The sequence below is a fragment of the Microtus pennsylvanicus genome, chromosome 10 (assembly GCF_037038515.1).
Source record: "Microtus pennsylvanicus isolate mMicPen1 chromosome 10, mMicPen1.hap1, whole genome shotgun sequence".
NCBI lineage: Eukaryota > Metazoa > Chordata > Mammalia > Rodentia > Cricetidae > Microtus > Microtus pennsylvanicus.
This window is the reverse complement of record NC_134588.1, coordinates 97,557,212-97,576,199: the sequence shown is the minus strand read 5'-3', so window position 1 is coordinate 97,576,199 and position 18,988 is coordinate 97,557,212. Positions and strand designations below refer to the sequence as shown.

Genomic DNA, 18,988 nt, shown 5'->3' with positions numbered 1-18,988 from the left:
GGTACACACCCAGTGCCACGCCACGCCACACACCTGTCCTGTGCCCAGCTCTCCGCTGCATGCTGGGGGCTCATTAGTCTACAGAAAAGGTAGACGGCCTGTTTGGGAGCTACGAGAGCAGCCATTTAATCAACAGTAGCATACCATCTCGATGGCTTTTCCCTTTAACATTTTTAAGTCATTAAAATATCAGACTTGTTTTTTACTGTGGAAGTCAGGATAGTTCCACATGATTATATCCTCCTTGATCCTAGCTGTGTCGATGAGCCCTGCTGGGTCACTATTCTATTTCTTAGTAAATAATGGTGTAGAGGAAGAGTATGTGTGTGTGTGTGTGTGTGTGTGTGTGTGTGTGTGTGTGTGTGCACGCACACACGTGTTTTAAGTTCCATGTGTGTGTGACTTGTGTGGTTGTGCACATCTGTGAGTGTGGGGGCTCTTAGAGTCCAGAGGAGGGCACTGGCTCCCCTGGAGCTGGAGATACAGGTGGTTGTGAACCATCCATTATAAGTGCTTGGAGCCAAGCTCAAGTCCTTTAGAAGAACAGAAGTGTTCTCAGGAACTGAGCCATCACTCCAGACTTAAATAATAGCTTTATGAGAAATCTCTCTCTAGTTTCTTGAGGTTTCTTGAGGTATAATTTATTTTCTTGAGGTTTATTGAGGTATAATTCACTTATTCTGTTCCCTCGGTTTACAACATCTAAATCAGTGGATTCTGTTTATCTATCTATCTATCTATCTATCTATCTATCTATCTATCTATCTATCTATGTATCTATCTATTTATGGTTTTTTGACACAGGGTTTCTCAGTAGCTATGGAGCCAGTCCTGGAACTCACTCTGTAGACCAGGCTGGTCTTGAACTCACAGAGATCCACTTGCCTCTGCCTCCCGAGTGCTGGGATTGAAGGCGTGCGTCACCACTGTCCAGCTAAATCAGTAGGTTTTAGTCTCTTTACAGAGACTGACATCATGATCAATTTTAGAGCATTTTATTATCCCCAAAGGAACCCTACCCATTAGCAGCCACTCCCCAATTCCTCCTATGTTCTAGCCCTAATCAGCTACCAATTTGCCTGTCCCCGTGGATTTCCCAATCTGGGAATTTCATATAAAGAATCATGTAACATATAGTCTTTTATATTTTATTTATATTTTATTTATATTTTAATATCATTTGGGGGGTATATGTATGCTAGGGGCTCAGAAGACAACTTCTAAGAGTCAGTTCTCTACCCCCACCACGTGGGTTCCAGGGCCTGACCGTCTCGTGTGGCAGCAGCCATCTTTACCCTTTACTGGGCCGTCTCACCAGCTCAAAATGACCGGCCTTTCCCTCTCAGAATAATGTTTTCAAGGTTCAGCCATGTTATCCCCTATGATAATGCTTTGTTCATTTTATTATGAGTAATATTCTGTTGTGATGAGTTTTTATTTATCTGTCCATCATCAGATGATGGACATCCAGGCTGCATTATTTTTGGACCATGTCTATTCGGGCACACGCTTTAGTTGAACATGTTCTCATTTCTCGCGGTTGCCTGCCCAGGAGAGCTAATGAGATGCTAACACTGTTGGTAACGTGGCGTTTCTGTGTTTGCTAGAAGCTTCCTAGGACACCAGCCACAAAAGCGCAGCAATGCGGTGCTCCATCACAGGTTTTCTTGACGCAGACGGTAAGGAGCACAGATAGGGCAATTGTCTGAGGTGCTGAAAAGACCACTTTTCAAAGCCATGCCGCTAGCTCTACATAGCTCGCTCTACATATCTACCGGCAGAGCATCGGCTGTTCAGCTCCTCTGCATCCCTAATGATACCTCCTGTTCCTCGCTTGTCTATAGCAAGTCAGGGCTGTGCTGCTGGGCAGGAGGTGGCATCTCACCGTGGTTTTGAATTGAGTTTCCCTAATGATTAATGATGCCGAGTATGTTTTCATGTGCTTGTAGGCCATTTGTTTGTCTTTCTTGGAGAAATGTCTGTTCAAATCCTTTGCCTGGGTTTTAATTGGGCCATTTGTCTTCTTTGCCTGTCTTCCCATTTGGCCCAAACAGGATGCTGATATGCTGACGGGCGATGAGCAAATATGGAAGGAGGTTCAAGAATCGCTGAAAAAGATCGAAGAACTGAAGGCACACTGGAGTATCCTTTCAGCTGTGGGCTGAGCCGTGCTGGTGGTTGCTGCTCTACTGGGAGCTTGGTGCCACTGGAGCCAGGGCCCGGTCTGAAAGCTCTTGGTGCTGCATCCTGGCACAGCCAGCAATGTGGGGAAGCACTCAGGAGAACCGCAGTAAGATCAGCCTAGTTATCTTGCAAATACATTACTACCAGTTAATAGTATGGCCCCGCCATAGTGGGAAGGTAAGTTGCTGGTGTTTTGTTTTGTTTTTTTCTTAATCCTCCTCTTCCTCTTCTTCCTCCTTCTACTTCTTTTCTGTGCGAAAGGTAAAACTCATAGACTTCTCTCCCTTTCTCCTATAACCACTTTAATTTCTGGGAAGGAATGTTAGAGTTCTTATAAATTAATACCATTGACCCTCAGACCTCCCACCCACCACGAAACAGCAGCAATGGGGTTCTCCATCATGCATTTTTTGGGATGAATGATAAGGAGCACCAATAGGTCAAAGCTGAGTGCAAAGGGAGACAGCATATGATGGGGTCATCTGGGATGACCCACTGGTGCTTGGGGACAGGATTTGGATAGGCAGATGCTGCGGCCGAAGTCACTTGTCTGTAGAGGACCCCTGGATGCAAAGGTGAGGGGGGAACTACAGGTAAGAAGGAGACTGTAGAATGTGCAGAGGTCATCAAAAGGTCATCAGATGCTTTGGGTTGAACACATCCCAGGCACTAACAAAATCTGCAAATAAAGTGTCCAATACATAATGCCGTTAGAGTATTGTGAAGGGCGAGAAGACAGGTAGGGTCTCCTTCTAATAGTGAAGTGTGTGATTACAGAAATCATTAGCTCAATGGGTTTGTCCATTAGTTCAGTAAGTCTGACTGATGAACTACAGCTGGCTAGTTATCAAGACAAGAAGGCTGCCGTGGCCAGGCTGCTGCATGGATCTACCTAGAACAAATCCATCCACAGAGTGGGGTGTTTTCTTTTTTGGCAAAATTTGCATCTAGATTTCATTAGAGGTGTTGCAAAGAAGTATCAAGACATTGGTGTTCTATGCGAGCAGACCGAGGCATCTTCGTCAGTTAGCAAATGACACAAGCGTCGTTCTGGGGTGCTGTGTGTCCTCCACCTTTGCTTCAGTACCTGGAATGAGGAGACCTCCCAAGCATGTAGAGATGGGAAGGAAAGCAGAGGAGGAACAACGGGATCAAGAGCGCAGTGGTTCCTTGGTACTCTGACTAGTGACTGAACGTCAGAAGATGAGCTTTGACAAGAGTGTGTATAGAGTCTTCTATTTGGGGCAAGAAGTTGAAGCACGTAAGTCTGCATAAAGCTTGGCAGCAGAACACACGAGAGGATTGCATGGCTTTGGTAAACAGGAAAATTTAATAAAGTGTACAAGTATGTTATAACTCCTCAAAGACAACTGGGATCTTGGGCTGCAGTCATAGAAATATAAAATGAGAATATAAATGAGAAAGGAGATGGCTTTGGGCTGATCCTATGTAGAATCTCAGCTTCAGTCTGGGGTATGGCATATTAATAGGGCTGTATAGAAATTAAATTCGTTATGAGGAATGGGTCAGAGTGAAGGAGGAGTCTGAAACTCTCCCTGTCAGTGTGAAGAAAGGTAGTGGGACAATAGCCAGATCTGGGTGACACTCATGGGTCTAGAGTTGCCACACTGCTGAGGAGTCCTCTGTGCTCCTGCGCAGCAGAAATCGGGCCATAGAGGACCACAGTTCAGCCTCCCCTGGATGAGGCTTACGTGGAAACTGACTCTGCCAGGGTTTTGGCTCATTCTCATCTACCTTGTGATTCAAGCAAAAAGTACAGAGTACAGTCTAACATTAACAACTCTCGCATAGTGGGATAGTCATTTTGCAAACCACTATGGGCTGTGATTCAGATGAGTTTTTCTCAAAGATTCTTGGGAGGTATGGCAAACTTTTAAGGGGTGGGGCCTACTGGGAAGTCATTGGGAGGATGTCTTCAAGGGGACCATCAGGTCCTGGTCTCTCACCTCACTCTGCTTCCTGGCTTGAAATGTCAATCTTTTTCTGACAGCCACTCCCACCTTTACCATCTGGTGCCCTCACTGGAGGCCAAAGCAATGGGGCCATCTGAACTTGTTCTTGAACCTCCATAACTCACAGGCCTATCATTGCTTCATAAGGTATTTGGCATCAGATATTTCATTATAATTGAGCAAAGCAGAATAATACAATACATATTTTGGTGAAGATACCTATGCATACATACACACACACACACAAACAGAGAGACAGAGGAGGACTTCAGGCCAGCCATGGAGGAGAGTGCTCAGAGGGAAGAAATTTGCTGCTACACAGAAGCTGACATGGTGCCACACATAAGGAAAGAACCTGCCGGAAATGGGCACAGGGGGTTCGTTTTTATGTGAAGGGACCCAGAATGATGTCAAGCAGGGTAGCATGGCTAGATGGGCATAAACCCTGCTCTGGCAGCCTGTGTTAAGAAGATGACTAACTCCCAAGTGACTTCCCTCCCTTGTCTGTCTGTCTGTCTCCACCCTCCTACAGTAATTAGGAGTATTTGAACAAAAGCCCCGATTGTGCCCTTGGGGTCCTCTTTGGTACAGCGCTCACTGGAACCGTGGTTATAGTAGGCACCGCAAGTGGCATGGATCATCTCTGAGCAGATACACGTCTGCATTAACTTGGAAAGAACCTTGTAGTTAAAATTGTTCCTCCCTCCCTCCTCCCTGGAGCAGTTAACATGAAAAGTTTTACCCTTGTTTGCCAGGAGATAGTTGCCAATATTGTGGAGGGAGGTTGGCAAGGAGTCCTTTCCTGCTTGGCATAGGGTGTGTGACTGTATTCCTGTGAGTGGATGCGGAATAGCACATCTGGTTTCCACCTGTAAGGCGTCTCACCTCAGCCTCTTGGTGAGGTGGATCACATTATGGAAATGAGCAGACAAGTGACAATGAGGACCCAGCAAACAATGTGGCGATAAGGCCCAAGCGTTGCCACAGATATGTCTGGCATTGTGTAAGAGACAGCCATTTCTCCTGACAGCTTGTCAAACATCTAATCCTGAAATGAAAAGCCACAAGGTTAGCGTGGCAGTCTGTTTCAAAATCAGCACATTGCCTGAGAAACCACTTCCCCCAACCTCTGGAGGATCCGTTCAACAAACGCGAAACATTCATGTCACAGGAATACAAAGGAAAATCACCAGCTGTCAATAACGTCAAATCACTGTCTTCAGGACATGAACCCCTTCTGGAATCAGAGCCAGGGCTCTCCCCTAATAGATGACATAAAGAGCCCTCAGCTTGCAGTTCTTCCCAAGGAAGTGATGCTCTGGAGTGAGGAGTTGTGCCTCAGCTGAGAAGAAACATCTCTCCTGGTAGGTTCATGAAGATAGTATTCCCCTTTCACGGGGGTCTTGGCTGGTAAAGGAAGCAGACTCTGCAGGCACGGGCAGCCGAAAGCGGATTTCGTGGAGAGGTAGAAGGAGCTTTGCACACATGGGCTGTCTGTCCAGGCAAGGCTTGCCATGTCAGGACACTGATGGAGAGGGCTTGCGGCAAGGTTTAGGAGGAGTTGGAATCCTGAAGAGACAGGCAGGATGGGGAGGGGGGACCCCGCCCTCCAGGCTCTTCCATCCTCCAGCCTCTTTCCCTTCAGTCTGTCAGGCTCAGGGGTTGTGGCCAGAAGGAGAAGTGAAAGATTGTCATATCTCTGCCATAGGCTTTGTGTACCCTAGGAAACTTCCCAACCATGTCCATGAAACCCGGAGCTCACAAGAGGACACAAAAAGGTTCTTCCCCATTTCTAGATTTGATTTTCACTGAGACAGGTGTTTCATTTCCAGCCTACCTCAAAACATTTGACTTTCTCAGGGCTCCGCATTTGACAGACAGTAGAACAAGCTTAGGTTTGAACCAAGCTCTATCGATGATGAAGATCTGTACTGTTCCTTCTGTCGTTTGAATCTTTACATGTTTTTCTCCAAGTGGAATTCTAACATCAGAGCCGAGAAGTACAGAGCTATAGTGGTAGGAAATTAGGAGGCGGGTAGGAAGATGCCCGGTCTCAATATGGCAGGGCATTGGAGGAGTTGGGTCCCCCGCATGTACCTTCAGCTGGTGGTGGAGGAAGCCCCATGTTTACAGTCCTCCAGCAGCCTCTGTAAGAGAGTGGGGATATCAGTCAGCAAAGGTGAGGTTAAAGGCTGGCCCAGATGCCACACACCAGTAGGCCCAGTTACTCAAGAGACTGAGGGAGACTGGTTTACCAGAGCCGGTGATTTGAGGCCACCCTGAGTAGCAAGGTGCAACCCATGGGGAGTGGAATATCACATGGTGGCTCCATGAAATTAATTAATGACTTAATTGACATGTGGTTAATCAAAGTTAGTGCTACTGAGCACTGGATCCTCTTGCTCTTTTTAAGATACCATTTTCCCTTGTTTATATATGGTTTATATATATGGTGCATATATATAAACTGTTCTTGATTTTTTTTTTTTTTTTGCTTTTTGTTGCTTTTTGAGACAGTAAATCTCTATATAGCCCCAGCTGTCCTGGAACTTGATATGTAGTCCTGACTGGCCTCGAACTCACAGAGATCCGCCTGCCTCCGATTACCAAGTACTGGGATGAAAAGTGTGCACCACAGTGCACAGCTTTTAACATTTTCTTTCGGTGTTTGAGTTGAAAGGAAGAATGCAGTTCTTTGAGTTAAGTATAGGTTTGGGATCACTTTTGTTCTCTAGTAAACACTAAATATAAGGCCCCCTGGAACTGCATGTCCTCAGATGACGACCTCGCCGGCTGCAGGCCTGTGCACGGGTGTGGGTTGTCCTCCGTGCATGGCCAGGACTCAGATGAGTCAGGAGCAAACACATGCTTCTCCTTTCTCAGAAGGGATTCTCTCTTTTAAACAGAAATAATTCCACAGTAAATAATTGGAAGCTGAACGAGAGCTTTAGTCCAGTCTAATAAACACCTTCCTTCATTTCCCAACTGAGTGGAAGGAGAAAGCGTGTGGACGTGTGAAAAGGGGACATTTCCTTGGGAATTTTAATTCTCCTAAAGTACAGCCTGGGTTAGAGGATGGTTTGTTGATGTAAACAGAATTTCCTTCGCTAAGATGGTACTTGAATGTGTTTTTGTCTCTCAAGTATGTTTCCAGGCAGCTCATCTGTGCAGAATAATGGGCGCCTCCTCCCCCCTGTGCCTGGGAGCTCTTCAGCCTTTTAGACATCTCCACTTCCTTCTGTGCTTTCTTGATGAAGACAATGCATCCTTAACTAAGTTAATAACAGAATGGGAGCAGGTTCTGGCCCTCTGCCAGGCGATCATAAGCAGCAACTCGGAACGGCTTCCCGACATCAACATCTACCAGCTGAAGGTGCTCGACTGTGCCATGGATGCCTGCATCAACCTGGGGATGCTGGAGGAGGCCCTGTTCTACGCCATGCGCACCATGGAGCCCTACCGGTGAGTGCAAGGCAGAGCCCACACCGGGGTCTTCGCCGTTTGCACAGGGTGATGACCGCTGTTAAGTCACCCGGACTCTGCTCTTATATCAAGTGTCCCACTGGCTTTCAGCGTGTGAAACCAAGCCTTGTTCCATCCATTCCTGTTTCTTCACACACTTATCAGTCACTGGCGAAGCTGTTCCCAGATTCCGTGCACTGTGCTTGTTCAGAAGTGAGTCAGACACCGTCTCTTTGTGGAACAGGCAATTATAAAATAGTGTGGGGCTTGCAGTGACAAAGGCAAGCAGGCCGGGGGCAAAGAGTGACTCGGTCCTGTGGTTGGACCTCTGGTCCAGGTGAGGGAGGCAGATGTGCTGCTCTTTGATTGGTTTACAATAGTGATGGTTCCAGAATGGATATTTGCCAGAGTGCTTGTATACAGATTGTTGACCCTTCTAGCCAACTTGTGATTATGTAGTCAACTACTCTTCTCCAATGGGTCATTGTGTCAGAGAAGAAACTATTGGTGAATTACGGGTAATTCATCACTGTGGTGTGTGTGTGTGTGTGTCTGTGTGTGTGTGTGTGTATAGCTCTATGACACAGGCTAGCCTCCAACTTGTGATCCTCCTGCCTCAGCACCCTTTCCAGTACTGGAATTTCAGGACTGTGGAGCTTGACTGCTTCTTGTCTCAGCTCAGCTCCTCCAGGTGGGTGGGTGTTTGTTCCTGGCTGGCCTTGTAATGTGGAGGGGCTTTGAGGGGAAAGGGAGGTTGAAAGCCAAGTGCTGGAATTTTGACACTGCTGGTCGTGGGGCTCCAGTTTTCTCTGGGCTAAGAACAGAAATTGAGCCTGGGAGCAAGCCAGTGGGGAGGACATGGGGCAGATGAATAATCTGAGATCAGGCTGCCCAGTGCCCAGCACAGGACAAGGTTGCCACAGGGAAGACCTGGAAACCTGGGACATAATGGGGAAAGTGCCAGCAATGCAGGACACCATTCCTGGAGGATGTAAACCTCCCCATTCTGTAGATGATGCCAGCACAACCCAGCCAAAGAGGGCGAAGCCCAAGGGGATTCCAGGTCTAGACCTATGAGACATGGGACAACAGGTACAGGGAGCGGTTCAAAGTGAAACAGGTGGGGCCCAGCCTGTCCCCACTGGAGGGGAGCCTGAGGTGACAGACGACAAGAAGGGGCAATTACCAGGCTCTGCATGTCAAGAACAGAAGCAGGGTTAGGATCTAAGCTGTCAACAAGGAGAGAGATAGCAGACCTGTGTGACCCGAGGTCAGCGGTGAGATCTGGGTCAGGACGAGACGTGGGCCGACTAGAGCCTGGAGATAGCCGCGGCCCCACTACCAAGTAGATGTCAGAGACACGCAGGCCAGCCAGGGGCACCAGATCCAAGGGTGTTTCCAGACTTTGGCAGGTGGCTGCTTTTGTTCCCTTGTGGTGAACGGCTTTGGAGCTGTCTGAGTCAGCTTTAATCTAACTGCCTGGAGGGCTGAGACCGGAGACTTTCCCATGAGCTGTGGAATGTCTGTGCAGGGTGAGGAATCTTGTGGGTTTTCTGAAAGTATGAATCGAACACAGAGAGATAAGGCTGCTTTCTCAGAGCCTTACTGGGCGTTGACACGCCAGGCAGACCCAGATGGTTGGCACAGTCTCCGAAGGCTGGGGCTTGGCTTCAGGAGCTCCGAACATAAGCAGCACAGTAAATGGATGGACCCAGGCCAGGAGCTACAAACTGAGAAATTCCACCTTTCTCCAAGGCTCTGTGGCAGCCCTGGTTCCCCACCCCTGGCTGGTCTGGAGAACAGATTCTCTTTGCCCCAGGGTCCCCTTCTCTTTACCATCCAGGCAATCCTGCCAAGATCAGTCTGAAACAGTCATTTATATTGCCCTACCAGAAGGCCCTAACAGTCCTGAATGCATTTTGAATCTTTTGTCAGCACTTACAGAGACTTCTACACAGTGTTGACCCAGCCCCAGTTAGTTGGCAGTTTGATTGACCAACACTTGAATCACACAGCTTTCCGCATAGGTGAAACCAAGTCCTACCACAGCATACTCCCTTGCGTTGGAGAAACTTTTGGTTGTATTTTTTGTGGTGTGGGCCAGCCAGCCACATTCTCTCTGTAAATGTGTGTTCTGTCCTTGTGCACAGCATCAGGTTTCCAAACAAGTCAGTCTCTGCTCTCTAGAGCTCTGTAAGAAGTTCCCTGTAGCTTGCTGTGCTGTTCCACTTCCTGTGAGTGGGACTTGTGGATTAACTGGCAGAGCTCTGTGGAAGCAAAAGGCTAGGGACAGTGGAGAACCAGCACAGTTCAGAGAAACAGGAGCACACTTTGTTCTTTTCCCTGGAGCTCAGGGGAAGTGAAAGGTCACGTGACAATCTAGGAACAAGAAGGGGGTGGGACGGTGGTGATGGTTTTATATGCTGACACCTACACAGTGGCCTGTGGCTACTCTTGAAGGGGGCTTTTGCTTCCGTTTAGCCAAGGGCACAGACAGTTAGCTAGGTCTGGGTTACTGAGAGGTGATTGGATTGCCATCTGCAGGAATAATTTGACAATGTCAATCTGCTATTTGCTGTGCCTAGATTGAGGTCAAGTCTCTACTAGTGAGCATTTTGTCATTCGTGACCTCAGCTAAGCTTTGGCTGTTGACCTTGGAGGACAGAGTCCAGATCCCATTTTTATCCAGCCCACTGCTTTCAACCCCTGTTTTGTTACTCACTTATTTTTACTCAGTAGATCTTACTTAGCTTTATGATGCAATTTAATACAGACCTTTTTTTTTTATTAAATCTTCCACAAGGCAAGCTGGAAATACAACAAAATGTCTAGATCAGCTCCTAAGAATATGAACCTCATTGTTTTAACAGATACATTGTGTCATCTCAAATTGTGCCGTAATTCTATTCCCATTCTATTCACTGTGTCAAACAATGCCATGATTCACATCAAACCAGGTGATTCTTCTTTGCATACCGATGTGGTCAAATCTGCACGCCATATGTGTACGAAACTGCTCACCTGCCCTACCGTAAGTTATACTCTTTTAAATTTGGCTAGCTGTCACCAAATTGTGCCCTACCCACCACAAGGACACTTCTTCCTTAAGGGAATATGAGAAAGGATTAATCTGTTCATTTATTATTGTATTATTCCTGATCTAAATTCATTTCAGAATTTATCTGGGCCTTCTCCATCTTCCTAATCAAAGTCTGGGACTGAGATTTGTCAATACTCAGTTTTGTTCATAAATAATCCTTTTGTGGTACTTGAGATGACACTGTGTGAGTTACCTGGGGGAAATGCAGAGAAGGAGCAATGAGAAGAACACTCAAGGTCTGCAAGAAGACGTCCACAGTCCTGTGCCAAGAAATCTGAAAGAAAAGGAGTGTAGTGTTTGCCTAACTGTGCTGGATGATCCAAATCTTCACTTAGTTGCAGACTAAACTACGGCCCAGCTCTGTAGCTTTATTTCTAGAGGAGAAATTCAGAGCGTTTTTTGGCACAGAATTATCCAAGGCTCTGACATTTGTTCCCCTCTGGTCCCTCTGTGGAAAACAAAACTGAAAGGCAGGTCACCATGGGCCTGCTTGTTTTGGGGAACACGGGACTAGCGACTGGCTTCCCAGCCCATTCCTACTACTCCAGACCTCCTGCTTTCGAGCAAGAGCTGTGTATTTGCACAGAGCTCTGGGTGACAAAGGACAGACCTAGGTCAGTCTGGCAGCATGGCAGACCAAATTGTAGTTTCTGCTGACTGTGTCCCCTGGCTTAATGGTAAGACAGAAATGGCAGAATGACAGGGCACTGCTGTTGTTTGCACAGCCCCCTGAGGTGATTGCAATGGCCCCTAGTGTGCTGGACATGAGCAAAGCCCATGTTTCCACACCTCCTGGACATACAAGGCCATGCGTTTGACACTCCTAACCACCAAGAATGGCTGCCTGCCCAGCGTTCAAGAGAGCAGCTTTCCGTCTCACTAGGTAGGACTGCCCAATCAGCCATGGCCTTTATCCCACTAGATAGCCCTATGGCCAGATCACCAGTCCCTGCTCATCCACAGCCGCTTCTCACTCCTCCCTGGCCTGTTATGACTGCACTGTGTGGTTGTCTTCCTGTCCACGTCCATGTGTGAGCTCCCATGTTGGTGCATGCCTGTATTATCCTCAGTCTTGCCTATGGCTAAGCTAGAGTCTTAGGGATCTTTTGGCCAGTGGGAGGTGGGCAAAGGTACCATTTGTACCAACAAATGCTGATCCGTCTCCTGCTCGCCCTCACAACCTGGCTTCTGGATGCTTGACGGGAGCGTGCCAGTCTCCTGCTTCATATACCCAGTAATTTTCTCATCAGAAACATTTATTGATACTTCCTCCATGCGCAGTGATAAAGTGTCAAACAAGCAGGCAAAGCAGAGCACTAGCCCCGGTGGGGCTCAGAAATAACGGTCAGCAGCCAGATGTTTATCACATTTGGGTTTTGCCAAGGGAACCAAAAAGCCGAAAGCCTGAGGAGAAATGCTTGGACCAAACCAGGCCTGACCAGTGATGGATGAGATTTTTCTCCTTGGATCAAGTACTTTTGTTTCCTCTGATTCATTGACTGATCTTAACATTTCATTCAGTGTTCTGTCTCCTTCAAGCCTGATAAAGACAGGGGGCTATCTCTAGCCAAAGCCTGTGTGCTATAGCAAGCATGGCTAGCCCTAAATGCCCATTGAACACCACTCTGCCATCCTGTGACCCAACCAACTCCTTAACAAAACACCAGCATCTGGGCGGCTTAAACAACAGAAATTTCCCTTCTCACAGCTTTGGAAGTCCAAGGCTAAGTAAGGTACCAGTAATTCTGGGTTTTGTCTGAAGCCTGCCTCTTTAGTCTGCAGATGGTGGGTTTTCATTGTGTCTCTACATGGTACCCCCTCTACAGGGGTACCCCAGAGATTTCTCTATCTGTCTCAATCTCTTTTTATAAAGCCACAAATTGGATTAAGGCCCGCCCCCAAAGGCTTCATTTTAACCCAGTTACCTCTTTAAAGATCCTGTCTCCAAACGCTGCTCATTTGGAGCTCATTTACTAGGGATCAGAGGAGGATTAGGATTTGGCCCATTTTCTTGGCGATTCGCATCCAGCTTAACCGCTGCCTTCTCACCATTTCTAAAAATTACCCATATCAAGGATTGGTTCTGCTGCATCTATGTTTTTGTGAGTGAGGATCTAGTAGAAGTCACCTGTCATTCTTAGAAAAATAACCCTTTTGCCTGTCAGGCTTCTGCTTGAGTTCAGGAGATCCAGAGTTATGTGGCTGCCCTTGCCAGCATGTGTAGGGGCAACTGAGCTGACCTTGGAGACTGCCTCCCTAACCAACCATGTGGACACATAAGGAAGGAAACTAGCGACTGCTTGCCTTCAGCTCAGAGTGCTCACACTCCAGGATGGAGCCTTATTGCCGAGTTCTGACGCTTGGTGTGCCAGCTCACAGGGCTGACTACAGAACCCTGCTGTTTTCCTGTCTGGCTTGTCTTGGTGGGCGATCTTTCATTCTGTCATTCTCTTTTCTCTGCTGGGTCAAGGATACTAATACCGTCTTCCCTTCAAATCCTGTCACTGTGGACAAATGCCCAAGAAGAAAGCTGTTCTCCATCCTTGGTGATGGGGCATAGGAAACCTGTACTATTTTGCGTTCAGTCATGGCTATGAGCAGTGTGTGTGTGTTTCTGGGCTTCCTACTTATAAAAGCATTCCCAGAATACATTGTCCACCCCGCTTCACTTCTTCTCCTATGCATTCCCAAGCCATTATGGAAGCTCTTTGACTTTCCTGATGGAAAAATCTTCACTTTCTTATTGCAACAAATTGTAGCATAAGCCACGGGCCGAGAGCCGAGCCTCGGGAATCTCTGGGCATGCGCGGCTTTTCTTCTGTTGAATCAATCTGTGGTCGGCTGCCCTTACAGTACAGAGCTGCCATTTCTCTTCCTTTTCTCACCTCTTGGAAGAGAAAATAGGCAAAATAAATTAAAAAAAATGAAAAAAAAATCCATTTTTCCTCAGTAGGGAGCACCAAGAAACCAGCCAGGCCTGAAAAATGGGAAATGGTGGATATAATTTTGATAGACTTAAGACTTAAAAAAAAGTTTCAAACTAATCTAATCACATATAAAGCACATGCCTTATGACTATAAAAACTTGGTCTATATGCTTCTATGCCATTTATTTGTGTATTTTGAATGAAATCCTTATTGAGTTTTTAGAAATTCTCCAAGGGTGCATGAATGAACTGTCAATTAAATTGCACAAATAAAACTGATTTCTCCAGCATCATAAATTTGATCAGTTATAGAGAATGGCAGTAACACTTGTAAAGAACAGTAAGAGGTCCTTGAACTGAAAAGATGGGAAGTGAATGTCCTTCAAAATCGTAGTTCCAGTTTTTGAGACAGCCACATTATTTTGAGCAAGAAAAACACCCTCTGAACTAGTTAATGTAAAGCCCTTGAGCTTGTTAAAGCAGGCTGTCTTGAAAAATGGGCAGTAATTTTATTGTTCAGTGTATTCGAGGGAAGCGGCCCAGCCAGCTGCTAAGAAGGACAATGACAACCACAGCCCCAGAATGAGGAGAGGACCCTGCTCTGGTGGTGGTGGGTGGGGCGGGGCAGAGAGCGCCCTGCTCTGAGGAGAGTGAAAAGGAGAGTAGAAATTGCTCTTCCCACACAAAGGACGCCAATCATACTAGCACTGCCCTTCAGAATGAGAGAGGAAACAGTCTTCTCTCGCTTGGAATGGGAAGTATCGCAGTAATGTCCTCCCAAAGTGAGATAAATCGAGCCCACCAATTGTAAAAGCATCTCCGGCTATTTGTTCCATCAGCATTCTAGAGGAAGAGGTGAAAGGACCTGAAGAGTCCGCCTCCACCTCAGCCTTTGTAAACCAAAAGGCAATGGCTGTGATTTACGGAGAGGCTGCTGTGCTCCAAGCACTTGCCCATTCTTGTCGCAGCCCCGGTGAGGAGAAGCTTAGCCTGTCCGACCTTCCAGAGGATGCGGCAGGTACTCTCATGACTGGCCCTCCAGGGATAGAGCCATGGCTTCAAGAGCAACCCTCTGCTCCGTTTGTTTTATTTCTTTTCGAAAAGTGTTTGAGTCAGAGTGAATCTGAGTTCTGGTTTGGATAGCAAATGTCCCCAAAGTACATTTGCCATGTGTTGAAGCTTTGGTTCCATGGTAGCTAAAGTTGAATAGACCATGGTGGCCTGGGCTTCAACAATGGATGGATCTGTTAAAGAATTCATAGCTGAATGACTCTTATAAGATGGGACTTAAATGAAGGGTATGTCTTGTCCCTAGCCTCCCCCTACTCCCTTCTTTCTCCCTCCCTCTCTTGCCTTCCTCACTGCTGTGAGGTGAGTGTTTTGCTCGGTCACACATGCTATAGTTGTGATGTTCTGCTTCATCTTAGACCTAAAAGCAACAGAACAATCCACCCGTGGGCTGAACCTCTGCAACCATGAACCCAAACAAGCCGTTCCTCTGTCAAGCTTGATGGGCCAGGGGGTGGGGAGCGGGGTCAATATTTTGTCACGGTGAGGGAGAAGCTGTCTGACACACCAGATTGGCTTGACTATAAAGCAGAGAGCTGTGGTGGGCTTTCTTCTTTCCCACCCTCCCGTCCCACTGTACTAGTAATAGAAATCCAATTGGCGCGTGTGTGCACAGACGGATACTTGCTGCCCACTCAGCTACACGGCCAGGCAGCGCTAAGACGTGTCAGAATCCCCGGTGCGAGGGTACAGGCTAAGCCACAAGCTGTCCTTTCCCTTTCCCACACACACAAGGAGACAGCTTCCAGCATCCCCAGTTCACATCCTTCCAGCCCCACAGAAGAGCTGTGTTCTCTGCTCCCCAGAGCCACGGTTAAGAGTGGGCATTTTGGCGAGGCCACTTTGAGTCTCACAGACACCTGGACTAAGAGAGACAGGTGCTGACAGCTCCAGCGCCAGGTTTGGAGCCTGGCAGGGGTGTTACATGCCTTTGATCCCAGCACTTGGGAGACAGAGGCAGGTTCGAGACCAGCCTGGTCTCTGGAATGGGGGTTTGGCATGGGACATTTATTCTTCAGTAGCCTTGAGAGTAAGTGGATACTGAACTAGAGAAATAATGTCCACGGCGCTCTTCTCAGAAATAGCCTAATAAAGTGTCATATCGAAGAGAACTCAGGGAAAAAAGAGATCCAAAGGCAAGGCTGAGACAGAGAGAGCTGCAACACCATCCCATCGGAGTTCTGCAAGAGTCGGTGCCTAGAATCTCAAAAGCAACACCAAGGTCCTGTTGGGCCAAGCTGACTGCTTGGAAGAAAGACTTAGTAAAAAATATATGGAAGGCAGTCAAAGTCACCTCTATAGGAAAGAAGTCACAGACACGGTGTGCCTATAAGGTTCTTGGGCTGTGGTGTACACCGCCCATTTCTGGCTGCCAGCGGCTCTGTTCATGCTGGAGAAGTTGCCAGGAGAGTGCATCTGGATAGCAGCAAAATATCTGCAAGCATCTCTGGGACATAGCCCATAGACAGAAAACCACGGACTAGTGAGATGTAGTTACACCTTTGAAGCAACCGTTCTGCTCCCTAGTTATTAGCAGATTGATGGACTGTTCAGGGGAAATGAATAGGGATGTGCTTCTAAGTGGCCTTTTAAAAAATGGTCTAAGTCAACATTTTTATCTGAGTGAATATGATGAATAAGTAGAATTTATGTATATCATATTTTTCAAGGGATTCAGTGCTGGGAAGAATAAATAATATCTTAGGGGACTAACCCAGGCTCAAAACCATCGTTTTAATCAGAAACATTTGGTCAGTACCAAAAATGAGCGGGGATATATCAAACATCTGCATTTGGAGCTTTCTAAGTAGCACTATGGTAATACATATGACATCTGTTTCTATATAGATATATGTGTGTATATATTAACACACATGAAGCATTCTGATTAGCTGTATGACAAGCATTTTTAAATTAAAATAGGTTTTAACCATTAGAGGCTAGATTTTTAGGTCCTGAAAGCATCCAGACTTCTGACTGCTGGGGAATTGGGAAATTCATTTGGTGGCTGCACTTCCCCAAGGCAGAGTTCTGGGCAGGTGCTGTCTTTTTAGCTGGCATTTGTAAGGGACCCTGACCCCTACCTGGCTGGTCTTGTCCATCCAGGTCCATTGACCACCGTGGGCTTATTTATAAACTCTCAGCGTTGCCTGCCAGAACTGTGTTACCCTTTCCACGGTGGCTAGTGAGTGGACAAAGGAAAGCTGAGGAGCTTCTGCCCAGGCCATCAAAGACCCAGAGGAAAGAAAGAAGGCAATGAGTTTTCAATGGAAAGATGGCTTTTAACCTAAAAATAGCTAAAGAACAGGCGCTAATACCTATGAAGTTAGGCGAATAAGATGTAATCTACCCAGGTTTACAGAAACACAACGTCTACGGCAAGGAATCTTTTCATATTTAGTCATTGTGACTGCTTCTGATCATCCATCAGCCGTCTGTCCCGAGGGCCCCAAGCACAGGCACCATCTTTACTCCTGTTTAAATGGTGTTCTCCAAAGTAAGTCCCATGGAGAGGGTGTTCTGCTGAGCTTGTGAAATAGTGGGCTAGCTAAAAGTGGTTCCAGGCCAGTGTGCTGATACCAAGACTCAGCCCATCTGGACCCGGATCACCATGTATTGTTTCCAAGTATGTAAATCTGTCAGCCATCACTTGGTGGTTTCATCAGAAATGTCCAGTTTGGGTTATTAACATCAGAAGCTGCTTCTCTGACTCTTAGCTGGGCTACCCTACCCAGCCGCATCTGCTACTGTCTCGCCTTTGCTACCCCCTTTGAGTTCTTAGTATCATTTCTATTTTGATCCCTTAAATAATATTTTCAAACTTTTATCAACTAATGAAATGATTTTAAGCTAAAAAAAAAAGCATGAAAGTAATCCAGGTGTGGTGGTATATATAATCTAGGAAGATGGAGTCGCCAGAAACTCAAGGTCAGTCTTGGCTACATTGCAAGTTCAAAACCAGGCTTGCTCCACGAGACCCTGCCAAATGAATAAAGAATCCAAACTAACTAAATGAATTCTATTTTCTCCAATTCTCATCATGCTTTACGTTAAAAATAAATCATTCTTTCATTGGCTGCCTTGAAACATCAAACAACATTATGCAAATTCTCTCTTGCTCTCAGAGCTGTGGCTAGCTTTCCTGCTTTCAGCTGTGGTAGATGGAAGCTTATTTCACTCATTCGCAGTAGAGAACTTGAATATAAAATTCTCAAAGTCATTTTCAATGACAGACACAAAGACCTGTTGCCGGGCTCCTGAGAGCCATTGTCTCGGGAGCCCGTTGGATTCGATTCCTTTGATCTCCTGACTTTGTCCTACTGTAAGTGGTCTAGCATGGCTCTTTGATGTGTTTAGGCCTAGGCATTTTTTTTTCATTCATTCATGCAAGGCCATTTTATTCTAAACCCTCTTGTCTTCCTATCATCTCTGTGGAACTTTGTCTATTTTCTCTTTTCGTTTTCTCTGGTTTTCGGAAGATGCTCTGGTAACATGTTAAGCTGTTTCTGTGTCTTGTGCCCCTTGTTTTGTGTTTAGAGGCTCTCTTAGACTTTATCCTCCAGGTTACTTCCAGCCCCCTTTTCTTTCTCTTGTGGATTCTTCATCTTGGAAACCTAAGTCTTTTTTAAAAAATTCTCTTCCATTTTCTGGATGATTTTAGTTTTCTTCAAGCTCAGTATTTCCCCCCTTTTTTCTTGTTAATTTTCTTGAATTTTGGATATTTCTTGGTTGCTTATATTTTGAAACAGCTTTATCGATGTAAATCACATACCGCATAATCCCTCCGTGTAAAGAATAGTCCATTGGCTTTGACGTCCTCACATGGGTACATACCCATTACTACAGTTTTATTATATTGCCCCAAATAAAGCTCATGCTCCTGAGGGCTCTCTACCCAGTCCTCTCAAACACAAGCTACTCCCACTCCCACCCCCAGGCAATAACTGTATCTTCATCTTTGTAATAAAGTGTTAGGAAGCCTGGCTTGTGCCTCTCCGCTTCCAGAATGGAATCCAGTGGTAGGGAGGGAAGGAAGGAAACCAGTGGTAGGGATCAGAACTACAGAGTTCAGAGAAGAACTGGGGCGGCAGATGGGCTGTCCTGCTGCTCTGTGTTGAGCTGGTTCAAAGTCAGAAAACATTCCGTTGTTGTCGATGACGTGGGAGGATAGAATCTGTTCTGTTTGCAGCTGTCTCCTGCACGAATAACCTAGCACACGGGTATCATGCATTGGTAGATTCAGTGCACACAGTAGGTATCATGCATCGGTGTGT

General features: G+C 46.5%; 1 protein-coding gene across 1 annotated transcript in view; it reads left to right on the top strand.

Moving 5' to 3' along the window:
- The window catches only part of Smyd3 (SET and MYND domain containing 3), a 556,763-nt gene that overhangs the window by 465,014 nt on the left and 72,761 nt on the right, over positions 1-18,988 (top strand). The window contains exons 9-10 of the mRNA XM_075989284.1: positions 2,055-2,142; positions 7,445-7,619. Of these exons, the coding sequence (XP_075845399.1) occupies positions 2,055-2,142; positions 7,445-7,619 (263 nt within the window). The remainder of the gene's footprint in view (positions 1-2,054; positions 2,143-7,444; positions 7,620-18,988) is intronic.